General features: G+C 36.2%; 1 protein-coding gene across 1 annotated transcript; it reads right to left on the reverse strand.

Moving 5' to 3' along the window:
• Positions 1-536: 536 nt before the first annotated feature.
• LOC115632089 lies at positions 537-7314 on the reverse strand. The gene is made up of 7 exons (XM_030529102.1): positions 7208-7314; positions 6500-6919; positions 4799-4900; positions 4582-4719; positions 2155-2386; positions 1015-1233; positions 537-945 (listed from the first exon to the last, which is right to left on the reverse strand). Exons 1-7 carry the CDS (start codon positions 7312-7314, stop codon positions 604-606), a joined length of 1560 nt encoding a protein of 519 aa, XP_030384962.1. The 3' UTR covers positions 537-603.
• Between the last annotated feature and the right edge of the window lie 16318 nt (positions 7315-23632).

The following is a 23632-nucleotide window of genomic DNA, read 5'->3' on the forward strand; positions in this document are numbered from 1 at the left end:
TGCACGCTGAGCTATAAATTATGCTGCATTTGTAAATTAAAGATCAAATATTTAAATTTAAGTTAAATAATGTGAATATTAACTCCAAACTGTGTTCTGTTTTTGCTATGATTTTCATAAAATAGGCCTACGCAGCGTGTGTTTGTTTATACGCCCGTTGATTTATTGCTCAAATAAGCTGAAAAAATCAGCGTGATATACGAGTAGTATGTTTGTATGTATGCTTGTATACCGTTTGTGTATAAATACATACATACGTATGTATCTATTTGCATAAGCTACGGCAGACATTTGCGAGTATTTTATCATTATTGGCTTTATGATGTCAATTCATTGAAATGCCAAGCATTCCAATTTACACCACTCAATAGGCAATTGGGAATCAAATCTGTTGCCCCATTGTAGTTTTTATTATTAATTAACTAATATTGAACCAACCAAAAAATTGTCCAGTTGGAATCGTAATTTACAGCTAATTAAAACTAAATTATAGCGACAATAATTTATTTTTGAATACAATATGCACTTATTAAATGCTAATCGACCACAATGTGGAATGGTCCTGTCTGCCTGGCAGTTACTCTCACAGCGTTATCCTAGTACTCAATTGAGTTCGTATATGTCATTGTAGCCGACGTTGTCGCGTCGACTACGAGCGGCATTTCCTGGGGTGCCACCCTGTCCACGGGCTCGGAGAGTCTGTTGGCGATATCCGATGCCCGACTTGTAGTCTCCGCCATTCCGGAGCCTGGTCAGCGTACCGAAGCGCTTTTGGGTCTGATGATAAGAGGCAATGTCTCCGTAGCTATGCTTCGGCCACATACACTCACAGCCGGAGGGCACCGTGCGCGTCTCCGATTCCCAACAGCCGGATCCTTCATCAAGACGTATCAAGTGTATGGTGCGATTAAGTTGGATGCACGAAAAGCCTGTGGCGGAGCAGATCTGCCAGTGTAGCATTTAGTTAGTGTGTTCATGCATGTATAAAAAATAATGATATTGTTTAGGACTTACCTCACGCTTCTCGCCTGATCCCTCCGCCCAGAGTGCTCTCAGAAGTGTCAGGTCATTGCTTCTATACTTATACTCGTAGTTGTTGTTGCTGTTGGCCCGTATTGGCTGTGGCACGTAATTATGAGCACATGTGACCTCCACATAATGATTGGGTCGATATTGACCTCTTTCCAGTTTAATGGTCACCCGATTCGTTGGACATAATGACTGGTATGTAATCTGTCAATTAATAAATTTGTTTCTTTAGATTACCATAGATTCCCATCACATTACTGATTAAATCTAAAAAATATATCGATCTCGCCTATTGCATATTTCATAAATATAGTATTCTTTCACCTTCTTTTAATGTTGCAGGAAAAAATTGCCAACATTATTCTTCAATTATATGGAACAAGGCAAAAGTTGAAAAAATAATTAACTATTATAATTAATAGTTTTCTTATTTTAACAATCCAACTAAGTATAGCCTCACTGTATTGAAGTTAAATCTTTAGCAGCTGCCTTGCAGAATACTATCTTATGTGCCTACTTTTGAAAATGGCTTTTAAAACTAATTACTTAAGATAATGCTATTTTCTTTCTATTTTTTCTATTTTTATTCTTCAATTATATGGAACAAGGCAAAAGTTGAAAAATTAATTAGGATCCCTTAATAGTTTTCTTTTTTTAACAATCCAACTAAGTATAACCTCACTGTATTGAAGTTAAATCTTTAGCAGCTGCCTTGCAGAATACTATTTTATGTGCCTACTTTTGAAAATGGCTTTTAAAACTAATTACTTAAGATAAGGCTATTTTCTTTGATAGTTTTTTTTTTAAGCCTAAGGCCAACACATTCAAAATCTTTCATAAAAAAGGTCTTGCTCGTTTAATGGGCTATTATTTAAAATATTAAAGATTTCTAGGCAAGGTAATTACTATGAATGAAGATAACCGAGTTTTCACTTTAAAATAAAACACGTATTAATAGCATTGCAAAAACAAGATAAATTTAAAAACATATGCAATATTTTAATGCCGAAACGTGTTGATAAAGAATCTATGATGGAGAAAAAAAGGAGCTGACTGCACTTTTGGCTCTGTATCTCTGTCGCTATCATGTACAAAATTCCAGATTTCTTCTCTGTGTGTACTTACACCATCGTTCCCAGCATTGCCAGTATGGTGGGGTGGAGGCATGACGCTGCGGACCAGACGCTTGCGCACATTTTGGATGCCGTATGGCAGCTGCGAGCTCAGCTCATCAGCGTCCTCGCTATCAATGTCATCTGGGAGATCGTTGAAGCTAGCATTGTCCGCCACTGCGTAATCCTCCTCGCCCTCCACATCGATTCCGTCATAATCATAGTATTCTGGCTGACCTCGTTCGCTGCAATTTCACATGCATAGAAAAGTTAAGCGCGTCAGTCAGCGTTGGCAATGAATTCACGCCGTGGCGTATTTCACGCTCCGCAGCCGACGCCGCCACAGCCGCAGCAACAGCCGCAGCCAGAGGCAGTCAGCTGGTGCCGGAAGCAGTTGCGGCTGACTGCAAAAAGTTTTTTTAGAGAACAAAAATAAGTTTTTGACGTTTGTTATTTGCATGGGACTGTACACAAATATATTCCTTCATTCCATTTTCTTTTTTTTTTTTTGTTGCTTAACAAAAGCGCATCATTCCGCATTCAACTGCAGCAAATGCCAATGAATTTTTTAGCTTTCGTTTTGTAGCGTTTTTTAGCCGCGGGAGCACTGAAAAAGCGGAATGGCGCACCCAAAGCTTCGCCGTTATGCGACTCTGCCCGTAGCTGGCAACGGATTTCCTTTTTCCTTGTCGAAGCTTTGCCTTTTGTCAGCCAACACCCCATACTCGCCCCCCATTTTACCAACATATTTTAAAACGCAGCCATCCAAAAAACATATAATCCATTAAAGCCCGGCTAGATAGTTTTGTCGCAAAGTTGGCAGAAATGTTTAGAAATTCGACGTTTGTGGAGATTGAGCTTCTGCTTCAGTGAGATTCAACTTGAATGCTCCAACGCAATTTCACTTATGAAAGTACACAATTATTAACATGTGTATAGATATGGATGTATTTTAAAGATCCAAGAGCCAAGGAGCCAATCTGGCGGAAATGAATTTATCATGAAACCAAAGCAATTACTTTAATAATTAGTGTTGACATTTATTATTAGTGACATATGTATAAAATTTGGTATCTTCTGTCAAAGGTCATTAATTGATAGTGAAAATTACGTTACTAAGAAATATAATTTTTATTATTGATTTAATGGTTCTAGGTTATTATTAGTGGGAGAAGATTTGTTAGCACCTCCTAAAAGCCATGCCATTACATTTTTTAGTGAGTTAAGTTTTTGATCTTAACGTTTCTTTTCAACTCCTTTGTCAGTTGTGTATTGCATTTCATCGCATTCACAGCATCTCTAAAATAACGGCATCTATCCCCTGTTTTATTTAACGAGTAATTGCGATCGATTACAAATATATGTAATAAAACTTGATAAAGAACATTTAAACTGTAGCTATATCAAAAAGTCAGCCATAAGTAGAAGGTGCAATTGGTTATTAGAAGCGGTTTAGTCAAAGGTGTTATCAATTATTATACGCATACAAAATTTGTTGGTTTCTATGCGAAATTTCCATGATTATTTATAGACATTTTAATGAAAAACAAATTTGTTATGTAACGAACATTTTAAACATTGATAATATTGAATTGATATTAAATAAACTTAACACCTAACAGTACCAGTGTTTTGTATCTTTCGGCACAAATACATATTTGAAATTTTATGAATAGGGAATTACTTTTGCCACTAGTTTCTTACCTCGTCAAAAGCTTTCTATATTATTAAGTATAATTAGTATTCAAATTTTACTTTGTACTTAATGTTTTTTCCGCATTCGCTGAAAACTGGTTTGTTCGGAATTAAGCTTGAGCAGATGATGATGAGACAAGCTGAGAAGTTGCTAACAATTCATATAGTTGATAGCTACCCATTGAGCAGTCAACAAGTTAAGGGGACAATTCTGCGCAGAACAATACTCTTTAATTGTATCTAATTATATACACAACTAAAATTTCGACTATCAGAAACTAACATTTTAAAAATATATTACAGGAAGGATAAACAAATTTAATAAAATTTCAGAATTGGTTACGTAAGTGAAATATTTTAACTTTGATACCCAGAAGTGCTCAAGCCTCGGCTAGGAATGAGAAAAATCATACATAGTCGAATGTTATACTTTGAACACAAACGTACATATGTACATATGTACGTATCTTATTATTAACTGCATACAAATTCCGATTGGTATCAGAAATGTGAAGGGCTCGCGTTGGAGGTGGAACTAGTCGCAAGTTTTAAGTGGCACAGTTTATCCTACAACTATTAAGATGAATATATACACACAAAATTATAGAAAGACTTATATTCTGAAGAGGAAAGACTTCCATTTATTTAATTTCAACTTTGGTTGTCAAATGTAGACTCTTAGCCAACTGATGATTTTAGCGCATTCGCAGACGCGCCTAATAAAATTGTGCCTATATATTCATACTTGACATACGTGCCATTGGGACCGGCTGTGTATGTTGTAAGAAGTGTTCCCCCCTGAGTAGGATACACTTGATTGGTATGACCATTGACTATAAGGACGTCTCCATCAATCAATTGCACCTTTTCCTCGCGTGCGCCACTGTTATATAAAATGCTGAGAGTATAAAGAGTAACGAAAAAAATTAGTTATAGTCTGTTCTTTATCATGTTTAGTATACCTGAGAGTGTACGAGTTTTTGTCTTCGGCCACCTTTAGCTCGACCCCATCGGATGAAACATTTGGTATATGCAGCTTTTGCAGAGGTGCTGTGCATGCCACCCTACAAAGCAATACGATACACAACTGACAACGGAGTTAAACAAAACTGCTTTAACAAGTAAAGCCGAACTTACTAAGCAGTAAAGATTTGCAGACATATCAATAGGTGAGAGACCTGGTAACGACTAACCAACCTTAAAAATGAAGCGTAAATTATTCGATCTATACCAAAAACATTGACACATTCCGACTAGTTCGACCTGTTCCCGAAGCGAGCTGAGCATGTTTTTTTTATGTCAATCGGAATTTATACATACGTAGCTTTGTGTTCAAAATATGACATATGTCTAGGTGTGATGTTGCTAAGTTGCTTGTCGCGCTTAAACCTTCAGCAAATCATCCAAGTGGACATTTCCCACATACCTAATTACCTATTATTTCCAAAAGCTTGGGCATTTTTATGACTAGTCGGCTATTAAACCTATATAATTGTGTATAATTGAAGAAGAGAACAAATCAACTGATAGTGCAGAACTGCTTTGTTGACATGTTCAGTGTTCGGTGGAGAGCTACCAACTAGTATGCGAATTATTACTGATAATTCCAGCTTGTCTCATTATCTAAAAGCCCAAACACAATACCGTACAAACAAGTTTTCTTTTGAAGCTTTCAAGCGAATGCGCATAAAAGTATGAAGAGAACAAAGTAAAGTTGAAACCCTAATTATGCACATCAATTAAAAAAAGCATCTTCACGAGGTAAGCATTTTAGTGACGAACATAATTCTGCAACTCTAAGTTTTCTTTCAATAATACTTGTAATAAATAAATAAAGTTTCGCTTCGCGGCGAACACAATTTTTATGAGTAAAACATTTTTAATACATTTACTTGAAAATAATGTTGGCTAAAAACGCTCGTGTCAACGAATTTCAACAACGTTTGTATACTATATAAAGTATAATATATATATAGGAACTTTATATGCTTGTATGTCGAAACGAAAAATCATATATACTATATAAAAGAATTTACAATTTGCATCAAAAAATCCGCAATGGCTTTTATCATTGAGCTTGCAACAATGTTTTTGTTAGATTACATTGCATCACAACTTGCATAACAACATTGGCATGGAATTGGTTTGATCCGTGATTCTGAGAAGGGGGAATGCACAAAGAAGAAACGAATCAGCTTAAGGGCTTACGATTACGTTCACAATGACGTCAAGGCATTAAGGAGAAACCCAAAAAATATGACATGGGAAGAGTGACGAAAAAGCGATTCGGAGCTATCCGATGTTCATGTCAGTGTTGAGAGAGGGGGTGATTCAATTCATTCTATGAAAACGAACCATATACGTTTTCAAAAAATTTTACTAAAAATTAGTACTATTTATGAAGGATATGGGGGCATTGTCCGCTCCCTCATGTCCTCATGGTATCCATTGATACTCCCTTGAAGATAGTCATAATCATGGCTGGACAGACCTAAGATGCAATCAGAACTTAAACAGGCAACGAACACAAATTCACACATACATACATAGCACCAATCGACACACACACACACACACACACACCTATGTACATGTAATGCTGCATAGCTAATTTTTGTTTGTGGTTTCACTTTTTCATCGTTTCATCATTTTTGATTGCCTACCTTTGTACGTTGCTTTGGCTGCGGCGCTTGTCGAATGACAAACTTTGTTCCTGTTGCTGGGACGCATTGTCGTTATTTTTGTTGTTGTTGTTGTTGTTGGCATTGTCATAGCCAGCCGGCTGCCCGGCAACAACAGCAGTACCCGCACCTTTAACGGCCTCATTTAAGTCAGACAATCGCAGACGGAAGTCATTGCGAGCATCCTCAGGATCATCAACAAACTGGTGCTGTTCTTGTTGTTGTTGATGTTCATTTTGCTGCTGTTTCTGCCGTGGGCTGGCACTAGTATATATGCTCCTGGGATTTCCGTACGCTTTTTGTTGCTGCCATTTTGTCGACGCTTTGTTGTTGTTATAGTTTTCATTGTTCCTCCAGTCGCCGCCATTACTGTTGCTATCTCCAATGGCATCAAAGCCATAGCTATAGACATAGTCATAGCCATAGTTGTTGTCGTAGTCATTCTCCTTGTTATTGTTGTTGTTTTTGTATCTATTGTTTTTGAGCGCAAATGCGCCCATTGGCGCCGCTGCCGCATCATCAATGTCCTGCTGCTCGCAGGCAAGCGCGAGAGAGCGTTTGGAAAAACTACAAAATGTGGCAGCAACAATAGCGACGACAAGCAACTGTAAATGTGGCAAAGATAAAAGCAAAATACAAACAAAATGCATATTAAGAATGGAGCAGCAGAGTGAAATGTTAAACAATTACATTGTGGTGCTAATATCATTGTTGTTCAAATAGTTTTCGATAGTGCTTTGTGAGTGAGTATTTGTGTGTGTATCCATACGAGTGTCGGTGTGTTGGAGCCCTTTCATGGTGACCGCTTTTGAATTAGCTATTTGAATTTATTGTTGCAGTCAAATCTATAAAGCTAATGTCCATTGTTTTCGACTGTCGAGCAACAGGTGGCGCTTTGTTACGTTGTCGGATTAGCGTTATGGTTGGTTGGTTCATGGAATTTTATGTGCTATTACCTTTATGGGATATTAATTTTAAAACGTAGTTAAAATACAAAATATATACAAAAATCTTGGTTTAGGTTTGTATCTAAACATAATTAATGACCATTACGAGACGAATCGATTAGCCATGTATGTACATCTATCTGCATGAATGCCTGGATTTCAGAAACGGCTGACATCGGCCAAACTTGGTAGGTAGGCTACATAATACCCAGGCAACACGAGTTTCTTTGAATTTTTTGAATTGAGTAAAGCGCAGCCAAGCATTTGAATTTTTATTACAAATACAGCTATTATTACAGTATCAAATGTTGTATGTAAAATTGATTTCTTCTTTTAAAAGCTTCAGTTATAGTAAAATATTTGAACTATAAAATGCCAACTAATCGACCATTAATTAAAGTAAAAAAGTTATGACGAGAGTCTTTGTAACTCAAATAAACCGAGACACAGACAAACTTAAACACCAGAAACGACAGCTGCGTAAACTTTTTACTTTTCTAAAGTTCAATTCCCTTTCGCTTGGGAAGTGCCGTTGACAATCAATATCAGTACGATGGGTCGACCCCAAGGCATTATGTCCAAAGAAAAACCAAACCGCAACCAAACCCAAACAACTTGCAAAACTTTTCATCAAGTGAAAGCCGTCTGTGCACGCGCCTATTTGGCGGTTTTTGGGAGTTAGACATCGTCAGCGGTAAAATGCCCAAGACTTAGATTGTGTTTGTGTTTCTCACAGTGAGTCCAAAACGAACAAAATTAGTTCAACTTGTTGTATTTACATTTATCATAAAAATAAATAAATAAATATTAAATATATCATTTATGAGGTGCATTTATTTAAATTAGACTTTATATTGTGTTTGCAGATTCATTACTAATCAGTCAAGAAGCTCAAAACTATAGGAAAACTTACTTCGATAACTTCTTATTTATTGACAAAATGGTAATATTTGGGTTAGAAATATGAATTGTGAATAGAACACAATGTTACGATGGTGATTATAAAATGATATTCTTATTATATGTTGGCACTCGTATTATCCAAAAATAAAATGATTTTATAAATTGACTTTGACGTCTTCTTTAAGAGAAACAGGTATGTATTTTCAAAAAAATTAATGTCTGTTTAGTCCTCTAAAACGGCAAATCCCCCGAAAGTGAACAAATTTCGGACCGAAGTCGAAAAGTAGGTATTTTAATTATTTATTCGCATATTTTTTGTTCTACTTTCGCATTTGTCCTATTTTTATTTACGTACTATCACACTGTCCTTGTTTGATGATGTGCGTTAAGACAAACAGTGCCTCGAGTAAAATGCTGCGCCGAATTAGGTTGGCCGGCATTAGTTCTAGTTCGAGTTCTAGTGATAATATGCAGCACGCGCGCCCAATAGGTTGACACATACACACCCACACACGCTCGCATAGGCACAGGAAGGATAAAGATGGCAAGGCGCATTCATTAGAGCTATGGATACGTGACCAAATAGTTTCTTCTAGGGCTTCTTGGTCTTAGGAATTGGGATCACAGGTGGATTCGGTGTAACCCAAAGCATTTGATTTAAAGTTCAGCGTATGTTTTCTTAAGCTGCTTGTCTAAGTTAACGGAATTTTGGTTTTGGCCTCAAACCGAACGAATTTTGGGTCAATTTAAGATTGTTTCAAAAGTCTTGTGTTGCCGCTCTATTTACATTGGCTTTGTTAGTGGTTTCATGTGAAATTTATCAATGTGCTTTTACATTACTAATTGGATTAGCCTTTCTGCATTTCCCAGCTGTTTCTGTTGGAATGTAGAGTAAATACATTTCGGCAGAAACATCTATATTTATATTCTACATTTGTTTTCTCTATGTTATGGTGCAGATACATACGTGCAGGAGAAATAATCAGTAAGCTCAACATATGATTTGATTTCGATAATTTTAAACATATTTTATAATAATCAATCGGAAATAATAAAAAGGCTTAGTGGACACCGTGTAGGATATGGGAAAAGACAAAGGTACTCTAAGCCTTATTGATATAATATTTTTCCAAGGGGTCTTAAATACTCAGCTTGTTTGTATGTCAATGAGAAAAGCGCTTCAAAAAAAAAAAAAAAAAAAGGTTTATGCCACCCAATTATTTACTACTACTTGCTACTTATTTACTCTGAGTTAAAGGAGTTAAACTCAATATATCTAAATAATAATAAATATTAGTATTTTATATATAAAAAAAATCTATGGCTTGCTTGCATATTATTGAACATACTTGTATATTATTCAGTTGGTCACCTTTTTCATATTTCTGCAACTATTGATTATTTACTTATGAAGATATGAATAAAACATGATAAAAAAAAGTATTCTACAACTTGTTTTGTTTTTGACATTTCTGCTCTTATACATCAATATATGTATATGTTTTTTCACGTTGGTGTGTTGCGTACAATTAAACAAGCAATATTCACTATTGAACACTGATGACAGATACACTTGCCTCCATGCGATGCATACATGCCATATATGAAATACATATTGCATAAATTTGTAACCTTTGAGTTTTCAATTGAATTTTGCTCACGGCAGCAATTGTACAAAACTTTGTCCTCATAACAAAAACATGCACAAAAAATATACCAACAAAAAGTAGGCGACAAGCACAACCTCACACCATTACCAATTTGCATATATATGTATGCACGAAGATGTACATATATTCATATTGGCGAACTTGCAAAGGCCAGAGTGGGCCAATACGTGCCCACAAGGCTGCCATGAAATCGACAAAAAAAAAAAAAAATGGCAACAGCAACATGAAAATTGTACATTGCTCTTTTTCGATTCGTTTTAATTGTTGCTCTCACAGAACAGGGATTGTTGTTGTTGTTGGTCCCCCAATTGGTTAGCCCGTCTGCTATTTTTGCTATTCGAAGTTGTTCTTTGCCCGTTGTCGCAGTTTGTTGCTGCTGTTGCTTATGTTTGTGAGTGTGCGTGTTTGTGTTGGCCAATACATGCGGCTGACGATTATTGGCAATTGTCAAATATTAGTTTTTGTTATGTTTTCATCAATGCAATGAAGCGATTTTAATTAATTTCAAAGTTTGCCAATTTGAAAGTTATAACGCTTGTTTGTGTTCTCATTGTTTTTCTCTCATGGTCTGGGCATCATTTCCCATTCATAAAAGTTTATTAAGTTGCCAGCTAAGCATACTGCCAATATTGCTCTGCACTTGCAGCTGAGTGACAATTATTGCTCTAAAGATATTTAAGGTGAGTTTTGGTGCACTTTTAATTTAAATTATTTTCTAAAATATGTGCATGCATCACCGGCCGAATAAATATTAGTCATTCTCTTAAGTAAAATGAATATTTTGAGAAATCCGGAATTTATATTTTAAGCTCCGTCAGCTCAAACTGCTAGTATACGAAGAATTAAATAAAATGTATCATGATTGCTGAAAAGGTAATGCTTTACATTTTCATTTGATCTATCTATGGAACGGGTAAGCTCTTTGTATATTATATGTATTTGTAGGTTGTTATGTTGCTGGGATACCAGTAAATCGCAGTAAAACGCAGTTCGCTCACCACTATACTTTTTTTATGTGCTTACGAAGCATGTTTTGACAAAATCTCTCATTATATTTATAAAAATGCATAGACATACATACAAGTACATTCATTTACATCTACATATAGTTCATATGTGTTCGTCTATAGTTTGGTCAGTGATACCAAATCCTGTTAATAACCTTCCTCAGCAGCTATGCTGCTTATTTTATCCCGTCTCTTTGCTCTCTTCTCTGCTGTCACCGTACCTGATACACACATGAGTTTTTCCACATGCAACGACTTTGACTTTTTGGGCTCTCTTCAGCATGACCTCTAATGCTGCAATTAGTGGTTGCTGTGGCATTTGGCTTCTGGTGTCCTTTGCCTTGTGCCATGAACGGGCTTGTCGGCATGCGGCCCAGCTTAGACGAAGCTCCGATATATGCAGAAAAACGTTGTGAATGAGTATTTCGGACACACTGCGAGTAAAACTATTCTTAAGCTGAACTGACTTTTTATGACTCTTGTATGTGCGCTTTATCACAAATTATATGCCATTGTTGGGCAATCTGTTCAAATGTTCTTAGCTTTCTGATGCGGAACTTTTTTGCACTTGGCTTAGCAAATGCTGCAATCTTTTAATTCCAATATTGACGCTTCCACACAAAACCTAGTAGAGTGCATTTTTCAAAGACTACTTTAACGTTTCCATTGTCTGCGAAGCTATTGTGTGCTTGCAGCAAAGTTCGAAAGCAAGTATTACAAATGGCATGTTTTTGATTAGAAAAACGAGGAGAGGCTCCACAGCAAAAGGACGTTTACGAGTCATGAGCTCTGCTGTTTGGCCCGCATCCGTGCTTCTACAATTGGCAAATAATACAATGCAGCTGACAGCTTTCCTTAACAGTCGCTTCAGAAGCATGCACATATGTATATATATGCTTAGACACATATGTGAGATTATTAAAGATATGCGTTCTAATTCAATTGTATATAATTATTCTTGGAGTTCATTTGCTATGTCTATTATTTTCACGTTTATAAATGGTACATGAAATATATTGAATTCGGCAAAGTAAAGCAATTAGATAGAATTTATCTTTAAGATAAGAGCTTAAAAGATCTAACATCGTGATGAAATTAAGTGAATATAGTATAAACTAGTTTAGCGTAGAGTTAGCAAAGAACATTTTGACTTAAAATAGTTGCAACATCCTACAAGAATGTGTAGAATAAGCCTTGTTTTCTTCTCATGGATTTGCCTTTTATGGACCCCGCATTGCTTTGATTTCCAACCACTTATTGACTGTTATGTGCGTATATACACGTCATGCCATTATTCTATGCGTACGAGAAATTCGTTGCCAAATACACGCATCTGTTTGTTTGTTTTCTTGTTAAACGCATATTTAATAGTTGCTGTTGTTAGTAAATGATTTGGGTAAATGGGCAGTATTGTACAAGTAAAGTGAAATTTTGAATATTTTTATACGCTAATATGCTAAATATTTGCCAAGTTTGTGGTAATACTCGTATGTGGTGTCATCTATCAATAAAGCTAATTGCACAATACAGGGAAATCGAATGTTTAAAATAAACAGAAGGACAGAAACTCACATCTAATTCTTTGGTTATTTTTTATGCACTATACGATTGACACCAATAAGCTTCTTACTCTTAGTCCGCTGTCAGATTAAAAATCCACTTAGTCACTTATGCTTATTCATATTCTTGTATATGTACTCGTTTATACCAGTGTATATATGCACGCAAACTAAATTTTGCATTTGAAATCAGCACTTGGCAAAAAGCTGTGCAGAGCACTGAAAGCCATTTTTATATATATACACAACTTTTCAAATACGAGTACCTTCTCCGAATTTATTGTATTTTTGCATTTTTATTATATTTTATATGCTTTTCTATTCGCAACATAGCCCTTTGCGCCTAGGAGCAGGCAAAAGGAGAACAAATATTTTACATAGACCCAAAAATATACATATACATATATGAGGGGAAATCAAGTGAGAAAGACAAAGTGAGAAAGTGGCCTGCCTATTGGGAATTTAACATGACAGCTGCCAAAATATACGAGTGTGTGTGAAAAATTATTGAAGACACTGTGGAAAAGCGCACAGGGTTCTCGATTGTGTTGCGACATGTTTTGATTGAGGTGCGCCGCAATAAAAAAAGAGCTACCAACCCAGAAGATACAAAATCTGCTTCAGTTATTTATTAAATTTACTGCCACGGTCCCTTGGCATGTAGCGCCGAGAAGTAGGCAGCACTAAATTTAGTTAAAGGCGTTCAGTGCACAGCCCGTAGCCCTTTTCCCCATACAAATAAAAGTTGACCAACTGTCAGAATGACAAGCGGTAGGTAGTGGGGATTTGGGAGGGGAGGAATGGTAGTAGTACTCAAGTGCTGACGGCAAAAAAAGCTGTTATAAATTCGCATTAAAATATGTCAAAATATGACAAAAGTCTTTCAACATTGTTGGGATTTTCCTTCAAGTCGTTTTCGTTCCAAGTATTTGTTGGCACTCTTGTTGGCTTCTGCAATGCCAGAGCTGTGAGAATGTTCATAATTTGTGCACAGTACAATTGAGTTGTTGTTGCACTGCTCGCTGTCAGTGGGATTGCTTTCCCTTTTCCCCCCTCACTGTCAACAAAAACGTGTTGTGACAAATTGATGCTCTGAAATCTGAAATCTGGCAATCTGGCAATCTGGCAATCTGACAATCAGACAATCTGCATGCAAAAGTTTAATCTCTCATTGATTAAGTTAAGACATCTTGCTTCAGCTCTGAATATAGTTGGAACCGTTCGTGTGTGCCTGTATGTGTGAATATCAATATTGGTTAACCATTAATTTGCAGACCGAATGCTGAGTAATTTGTGACTGTTCGTTTATTTCTTATGGGACTTGCTAAAATTCCTAAAAGTTTGAATTATAAGTAAAAACTCGTAACAAATGTATGTGTGCTTGTATGTGTGGGCGCAACAATTTATCACAAAACATATTTCAACTATTTCAATCAAGAACGGAAATTGCCACAGCATGTCACACAGTGGAATCCAACAGCAAGAGTTCTTCGAGATGTCTCTGCACTAAATTTGTGCAATTGCAGTTTATAGTTTGTTCCAGTTGCTTGTTCTATGTGACAATTGTTGTAATTAGTTGCACATACATTTTCAGCTGTGGTTGCTGTTTCATTCTTGTTTTTGCCATCGTTTGTCTGTGTTGCTTGTGAGCCCAAAGATGTCTAGCTGAAGCTCATGAGCAATTTAACAATTTGGTGAGTGCCTCAGTTGTCGCCACCATGTCCATTTTCCCTTTGAAGTTTATAGCAGGCGTTGACAATAATAAATATCATGTTAGACCAACTTCCGGTGGCGTACTATTTTGCCAGCATTGAGGGTTCGGTTGGAGATACGGAGTATAAAATAAAACACTAAATGACAATCATGGCTGGCAATTTCGGGCTCTAATGCAAGGAACCGCCTGTAATTGCGCCATGTTGTTTGCTAGTCTTTGCCAAGCTGCATTTTTGATGAGAAGTTTTCACTTGCACACTTTGTTTTATGATTGTTCGCTTAGACATGGAGCTCAACGATAGACTCTGCCAAAATCTATGAAGCCTGAAGTTGATTAAACGTTTTTGTGATTGCCTTTTGTGATATTTTTAAAATTAAACTTAGTAGTATATATTTTGTATGCTCAAAATCTAATCAAAGTAAGATATATATGTATGTATGTTAGGTGGTTGGATGGTTAGGATTGTTAGAAATTATCTGGTAACTGTTACCTTTTTACAACTTTAGAGGCTATTTGCATAGAATATATATTTAAAATAATGAAAGGGAGAGGTAAAGTTTATGTATTTCATAAAAAACGCCTAAATTTCGTTTTAAAAATAATCTTCAATATATAAGAAAATTAAATAGTATTTTATAGAGATGGTATGTCGTTGGTAGGCCAATTGATTTAATTGTGCAGTTATAAATTTCCGTGAGTAAAGGTTTCATATAACAGATCGAATCTTTTGATTAATATCGGTTTATTTACTAGAAGTTTAAATATTCCGTACTTAGTCCCAAATATAAGTGGTTTTAACATACTGAATTCATTCAAAATTAAGTCCGAAATCATGTTTCATGTTTTTTTTTTTTTTTTTTTTTTTACAACAAGTTATGAAGTTTTATGTCAAGAGCTTCCGATTTGTTATCCTTTGTAAGTAATTTAGTTTCCGAGTGAAAGCCTTTCCTATGTCCTATATAAAACAGTAGCAAAATGAACACAAAATTGATTTTGAAAAAGGATAGGGTTTGTTTTAAATTCCAACCCATAAGATTTAAAATTTTTACAGTTCACATATTCAAATATTCATATACTCGTATTACAATTGAAAGCCACCTAAGTGAGTGGGTATCAAGCTGCTTTTACTCTTGACAAGTTGCCTTTGTCGGTTGGTTAGTTTAAATATTTATATTTTTTATTTATTTGATCACGACATATGACAAATGTTTTCGGCTTATCCCAAAGACCACTAGAGTAGCCTTGTGGTTGAATCTTTTACAAATGACATTGGTTGGCAACTGAGCGACAAAAAAATGCCATAACACTTTTTACATTTGGCTTTGTTTGTCTTTGTGTTATGGCTAAGTTGTTGGGCCAGTACTACTACTCGTTCGAGTAGTTACAATATACTATGCATTCATAAATATGTACATATGTATGTACATGTTTATACAGAATAGTATGCCTGCGACTATTTACATACATACACAGGTACATAGTATATTGCTAGAGTTCAAGCAAAGGTATGCCTCGAGTGGCAATTTGTGCGTGCAACGAAGCGCATGGATACTGGCAAACACTCAAGCGATGTTTGGATGTGTATCTAAGCAGTGCTTCAACTATTTACGTGCCTGCACACACATATTTTCCCACATAGCTGCTTCTGTTTGCGATTTTTGGAAAGCCAAGCAAAAAAATACATTTCACCGTCCTGAACGAGAAGAACGCGATAAAGCATTATTATTTTGTCAGAAATTTTTCAATTTTGCGCTCTCAGGAAGTGCTTGAAAAATGTATTGCCAAACATTTTAGAGTACAACTCCTCGATATTGTTATCATAGCACAATCTGCTTTTAAACATAAGTAGCATTTTTAGTCCAAAAAGCAATATTTGAATACAGTAAATGTTCAAGATCTAATCTTTCTATTAAGCATTCGCCTATTCAAACTAGAAATAACAGACAGAGAGAAGCTATTGTTATTGTTATTACTTATAATTGCAATGTTCGATATTTCGGAATTGCAGTGATCGTTTTACCTAATTTAATTTGAAATTTTGCATTTATAAGTGCGTATTTTAATCTATTAAATTACAATTTGCTATTTTGTAGTGGTAGCGGAGAAATATTTCAACAAAATTTATTACTTAAAATAAGAGTGCAATTATATGGGAAAAGATGGACGAGCAATTACACGTTGGCAAGTACTATATATCGACGACTATGTATTGTAGTTCAATGAAAATCTATCGATAATACAAAAGTCTACTTTCGTTAAAATGCTTCTTCTATAGCAGACGAATGGAAAAGTAGCAATGGCTCAAAGAATTGGGACCACTATCGTATGACTTGAAACAAAGGATGCCAATACGAATCTACATACAGGCCTACTTAGATTAGACCCTCGTCTGCTCTATAATCATAATCTCACTCAAATGTTCGCTTTGTACCAGGAATTGTGTTCAATCGAATAATCATGACTTCAATGCGCTCGACAAAGTGACATTAACATTCATGAAGTCAACCGCAACAACGCAAAAACAACGAGGACAAGGTCCAAAAATCAAAAATTGGAAAGCCAGACCAAACCAATGCATGTGCATGTGTGCCCGTTTGCATAGCTTTGTGTGAGTGCGCACAATTCTTACAAGGATTAAATGGCAGTCAACGCTGCTAGATGTCGCACTGTGTGCCACTGTTCCGTCGTCTGCGGCTGGTTATCCTCACATGCACGTTATGTGAAAATCAACCACAAAGTCATTTCACTGAACAGTACCAACGAGATGAGGAAGAAGAGATGATGGTGTGGCTGGGCGGTCGAAGGTGGGTGGGAGGAGGGGTGCAAGAGGGCTGGGCACGCGCGAACGCCGCAGGATGTCTGCGGCCAAATGAAAGGACACATAGCCGCAGAGTCATCGTTTGCATTAGGTCGTAAATTGTGCTGCAGCCTTGGACAGTTTAATTTCGATTTTCCTTTTACTCAATGGCTGCGAAAATGGAGCGTGCAGCTGCAAAAGCAGTAACAGCAGCAGTGGCAGCAGCAGTGGCAGCAGCAGCAGCACCAGCAGGATAAGAAAAATGGTTGGATGGTCGCCTGGATTGCGGAAACGAAAGTGAAAGCTGTGGGCAAAGCAATTCGAATTGCATAAATAAAAGCCAATGAGCAGGAGCATTAAGGATTGCCTTTAAATGGATTTGTCGTTGCCTTTTTGCGCTCCGTTTGCGTTTGTGTTTCGTTTGATGTGCAACAGCTGTCCGTATTTGGGGGTAACCGACGCAAATAAAAGTATAAACAAAACACGTAAGATATGCAATGCATTTGCAAAAATCTGATTTCTCTAACATACTTAGTATTCGTAAAATGAAAAGTAAAATGAGAACTGTCAGTCGGCTCTACGATATAAAATTCCATTAACACGTACTACAAACATGCCTGAAGTCAACTGTGATGCCAGTGCGTGTGGGTGTGTGTCTGCCTCTGCTGCTAACAATGCCTGTCAGCACTTGAAACTGCATGACATTTAAATTAAGTTCATGATTTGGCAATTTATTTTGATTTATATTTCGAGCTAAAAGTATTTTTAAGCAACTATTCAGGCATGTACGTATGCATATGTACAAGTATACAAATATTCGTCTCGAGCTCAAATAAACCTTGATTGAACTTCAGCAATCTGTAAATCTAGATGGATTATATTACAGCACTGTCATTCTCTAACAATTAGTATAGCTTCAAACTTAAAGCGATTTTTTTTTTGCCACTATTTGATTACTTTATGCCCAGTCCCAGAACCAAACACTAATTCACATCACGCATACGCAGTGTGCGCACGTATTTAAATAGGGCGCATTAATTTATTCATATTCATAGGGGGCTAATATTGGATTTGCTTATGCTTTATGGCTCCTTGTGTGTAGTTGTTTATACATAATATCATAAAAACCAAATTTCCGCCCAACAAAATATCAATCACAGCGCTCACAATACACAAAATACAATGTACAAAAATACTTAGAAATTTACTCGTATATAGCAAGTGTGGCCAAGAGGACGGAAATATATTTGAGAAGAAAATGAATCGATATTACTGCTAATAAATGCTCAGAATCAGATGTAGTCATCGCTTTTATTTATTTATACTTATATTATTTATATTAAAGTAATTTAGGTAAAGGAAGCCATTGAAGTGTTCTAAGAAATTTCTAAAAAATATACGTATCTTTATGGCTTACAAGAGCACAAATATTTAAAGGATGATTAAATAAGTGAAGAATTAAAATGATTATATTCCTTTGTATGTACGATTAGGTACATTCGTGCATTAAGTTATTATTTCAGTTTATTTACAGCACTTTGTCAAAGTATTTCATGTGAATAAATCGAAAGGTTCAAAGAAAGCAATAGGGGTGGATATCTTATCAATATCCGTATCTATATTGTATATTTATTAGTGGGTTGCATTCGTCCTGATACTTTGCTTTTTACACAGATTTTAGATTTCGCAATTTTCAATTTTTTATCTAGTGCCTTTTTAACTGCCAGTTCTGTGTACAAACTGCTGACACATAAAGCTTTTACTATATGTCTGAATATGAGCCTTTCCACAAACACAGTTGGCAATGTCCAGTGGACAAACATCATATACAAACATCATATGACGTACCAATTGCCTTTGGTCTGTCGGTCTGCTGGGCTAACTCGTTTTAGTGACACCTAAAAATGTTGTTTGTTAATAAACGAAGGAAAGGAAAAAGGGTCAAGTGGAAGCACAAAACGCAGCAGCAAATAAAAAGTGTATATCTGTTGTACAGAAGAAGTATATTACTATAAAAACTCAAGGCTGTATGAGTGGCCACTTAGTCATATATTTTTCAATATCGTCATTCAGTCAAGCAGTTTTATATCTACAGTATATATGTAGGTATACATGACATTTTATTTCAACAGCTTGGTTATCACTGGAACATGTACGCGTCGAAAATTTGAAGGCACTGAAATGGTGGCGGACTTGGTTTACAGACATGGCCGGCCAACATTTGATTGCCCCAGGGGCAGGTCGCAGGCACAGGCGTCACAGCTCAAGGGCCACAAGTCAGGAATTGCAAGTCACAAGTGTGAGCCGCATTAAAAACAAATCAAATGTATATACATAAATACTTTTTACGACTTGAGTGCGCCTCCATAAACATCCGACGGTATTCGCCGGTTGTGGGTTCGACTTGTTCAGAGTGACTGAGTTTTTTGGCTTTTGGGTTGTTATACTTATACATCGGCGCTTTAGCATTTGTTGAACCGGCAAAATTCAAAATATAAATTCGTTTTACATTGCGTTCTTTTTGGTGACAGCACTAACACGATGCATATGCTAATTTAATAAACATCACATTTGACTTTTTTACCCTGTCAGAAGTGAAATGTAAAATATGCTGTCCGAATATTATTCGTCTGCGCTTTAAGTCTTGTTAAAAAATTCCTTCAATTTATTGTACAATCGAAACGAAGCTGCACAGACCTGCATGTGGGTGGGAATATTTAATGGAAAAATTATATTGTTATTTTGTTGTATGCAGAGACCAAAACAAACTTATTGCATGCATTTGTAACTTGTCTGATACACATTATAAATATTTAATTCACATGTTGATTAAATTACCGTCAATTGCAATTATTTATTTAAATGTGTGTTGACCTGCGGTCTTGTTAATTATACGTTTTTTATTTTCCAAATAGGACATATGACTTTTAATGTGCTCGTTTCGTTTATTCGATTAAATCGGGATATGAACGGTATTTTGATGTGGCTTTAGTTTGAATGTACTCCATTTACACTTCAATTCATGGAAAAGTGTTTTCATATTAGGAAAAGTGTCTCAGGCTCATCCTGGACAGGTTGGCACATTAGGAAAAAATAAATACAAATAAAAAGATCATTCGGTCCATTCTTTTTTGTATTGCAACAATTTTTGATAATACTTGTAAACTAAATGACTCTATTCATTTTATTTATTTCGAATTTAATGTTGCCTATTATTTGGCATTGCCGCAATTACATTATTTGTTATCATATATATTGAATTTGTTAGATAATTTCATCTCATTTGTCAAGAGAAAGGTGAAAAGAGATAAAGCAATGAATTACTTATTGGGTAATGAACCTCATGCAATTTTGATTTGTGTTTTGCGGCTTTTCGCCCATTAGATTGCGGTTTTATTATGTATGTGCATAATTACTTTGAAAGCAAACAAACAAACACAAAATATGTGCAACGGATGTGGATAAATGGGCATTGAAATCGTTCCAAAAGCTTGTTAAAATTGAATAATGTACATCGAGGTGCCACATGTGGCTAATGAAGATACATAAATCACACTTTTGATGTGTGCGTGAGTAAAATTAGCTTATTAGCCTTCCATTTGTATATAATATATATATACTTGTATGTACATGTGCACAAGAATACTCAACTTGAAGCAAGAATTCAAAGCTGCTTTAATTGGCTTGAAAAGACAATGAATAACTATTTTAAGCTGCTCCTCCAACTCTGAGTCAAAATAAGGGACATGGCAAAAATTAAACCCTACTGTTGTCGCTGTTGCCTGCGGCTGCGTTCCTATTTAAATGGCAATTTGAAAATTTTCAAATTATTTAGCAAAAGTTTTTCGATTAACCTGCTCAGCCATAGCAGCAGCAGCAAAAGCAATAGCAACAATAACCGCAACTATTATGGGAAACAGACGGCAGGCACGAAGATGAAGACGATGCTGCTGGCCAGTCTCTAACACCCCAAAAGCGCTGTTCTACATAAATAATATAGAATATGAATATACATATGTATGTATACCGGTATGTACAGCATTCTCGATTTCTGTCAACTTTCTTGCTTGCTTGAGCTTGGCTTGAAATGGTCCATTGAGAACAGTTGGACAAAAGTAAAATACTTGGCGAGCAGTTTTGGTCGCTATTGTAGTAATGTTGTTGATAGTACGCACCGAGACAACTTTCCATCTATTGTCAAGTACAAGTATAACTTCCTGAGAGGCAAGTAAGCGTCTGTGCTGTGGCTTATGTACGAGAGTGCTTGCATATTCCAATATAAAAGTCTTGCTATGAAGATAGAAATCCATATCAAGATATTTACATTTGAAGCCCATTCATACGATGTATAGTGTTCTAATAATATTTATGGTAAATTTCAATAAATGCATTGCATACACATTTTTAATCACATGTCTATCGAAAGGAATTTTTCTTAGTTCTGATATTTATAAAAAAGTTTCAAGAAGTCTACTGATTGTTTTAAATATGTGGTATTTGTATGATAATTGTTTTTCTAAATTGTGTTTCGTTTGTAAATGTAAAATGAACAAAAATTAATTATTAAAGACCGATTTCAATCATAAATCAATTTGTTCGATTCAATTTGTTGCTTTTTTTTTGGTTTACACCACATCAGATAAGATTTATATTTATTGCTTGGCTAGTTGTGCACACTGCATTGTAATTTTGTGTCGCTTTGAAATGGAAGGAAGTTTTCACAATTTTATATTCGCCCTCATGAAGCCCTTCCAAATTGCCTGAATTGTATTCGTAGCTAACCATTCAATTAAATCTCATTCTGCGAAAGTATACTATAAATGTTTTCCCTGAGCCACGGCTCTGCCCCGGCACTACCGGCATCTGAATGACCACAAACACTCAACACAAACACCGACAAAAATATTTATCTGTCTATTGTGCGGATTTTGACTTTTACTGTCAAACATTCGTCCTCAAAAATGGCTTTTACAGCAATAAAACATGAATTTAGCCAACTTGCGCTTCAACGCGTCGCGCGGTCGTCAACTTTCGGGAGTGGGCGTGGCGGGCGCCAAAACTATGTAGACATTGCGCTCCTTGGGTCTGGGTCTGGGCCTGGGCCTGGGCCTGGGCTCGATCCGTCATGTTGTCGTGGGTGTTATTGAATGACACTTTACACTCATTCGGCTGTTAGTCATCGCCTTACTGCCTTGCTGCCTCGATGCCTTTCGGTATTGATATCAGCGCTGCCGCCTCTGCTGTCAGCGGCGTTGATTGAAATTTACGATTTCTGCCACCATCTTTCGACTTGGTAGTGCTGGATGCGTTGTTGGGGCCTCTATTGCCTGCTGTGTCCTGATCGGCTCTCAAGCTGTCGCCCGCAGTGGCAAACGTAAGCAATAAGAAGACGTAGAAAGAGAAGCAGTAGCAGCCAGTGCTTCCTTTTTTTCATTCTTTGCCATTGGTTGGGCTTTACCGTGTTAGTTCACAAAACGGAAGTTTTGTTGCCAAGGCTGGGCGCCATTTCAGTTTGGTGCGCGTCAGTTTTATGGCAATCGGATGTCTGCGTGTTATTTATATGGCAGACAATATGTGACAATGTGTGCACACTCAATTATGTATCAATGCGACTTTTGTTTTCATCTGCTGCTTTATTCAATAGTTTGTTAGCTTATTGAGGCAACGACGAGCGCTAGATAAACGTGTTGGAAGCGCTGTGAAAAACCAATTATAGTGACATTTGCCTTGGCCTCGGCGTGATTTTGATATATGGGGCAATGGCTTCATAATAATCAATTAAATGTGTTTTGTGTGACTCTGCTCCGTTTGTTGAGCCTGTTTGTTTGTTATTTTGTTTGTCTGGCTGTTTGTTAGATCATCAAATAGCCTAATTTATGACAAACTCTTTGCGCACAAATAGCCATCCAAACGCACACACACACACACAGAGAGACACAGGACTGAGATCGGTGAGAACAATGCAATGATAATTGACTTTTGCAAATGACTCGGGTTAGCCCACAATTAGTCGAGCATAATGATGCGGCATTATTGTGCTAATTCATCAAGCTGCTGAACGCTGTTGGCTTGGCTAAGCATCCATTGTTTTGTATTTCCATTCAGCCTTGATTGAGTAGATAATTCAAGCCTTACATAAGTAAGTATAAATTATAGGACAAGCTGCATGTTATGGCAGACGGGGATGCCGAAAATGAACTTAGTCAAATATAAGTGTTCTTGGTAAGTTTAACAACTGGTTTCTTTATATGTACATATAACGAGTATATACATATATTAGAAACATTATTTCCGATTGCCTCTCTCATTTTTCGCAGATTATTTAGTTCCTATTCTTTTTATTTCAAGTGTTAAATTTAGAAGTGCGTTTTTACTGAAAACGGTTGAGGTTTTCGGTTTTTAAAGTGGCTATATATATCTATATCTCTTTATATATACATTATTGATATAATAAGAGGAAGAAACTTGAGCTTCCAAAATTATTATTTATTTTGAAAATAACATCTCAAAAGAACATA

The sequence above is a fragment of the Scaptodrosophila lebanonensis genome, unplaced genomic scaffold, assembly GCF_003285725.1.
Source record: "Scaptodrosophila lebanonensis strain 11010-0011.00,11010-0021.00 unplaced genomic scaffold, SlebRS2 tig00000001-arrow-pilon, whole genome shotgun sequence".
Lineage (NCBI taxonomy): Eukaryota > Metazoa > Arthropoda > Insecta > Diptera > Drosophilidae > Scaptodrosophila > Scaptodrosophila lebanonensis.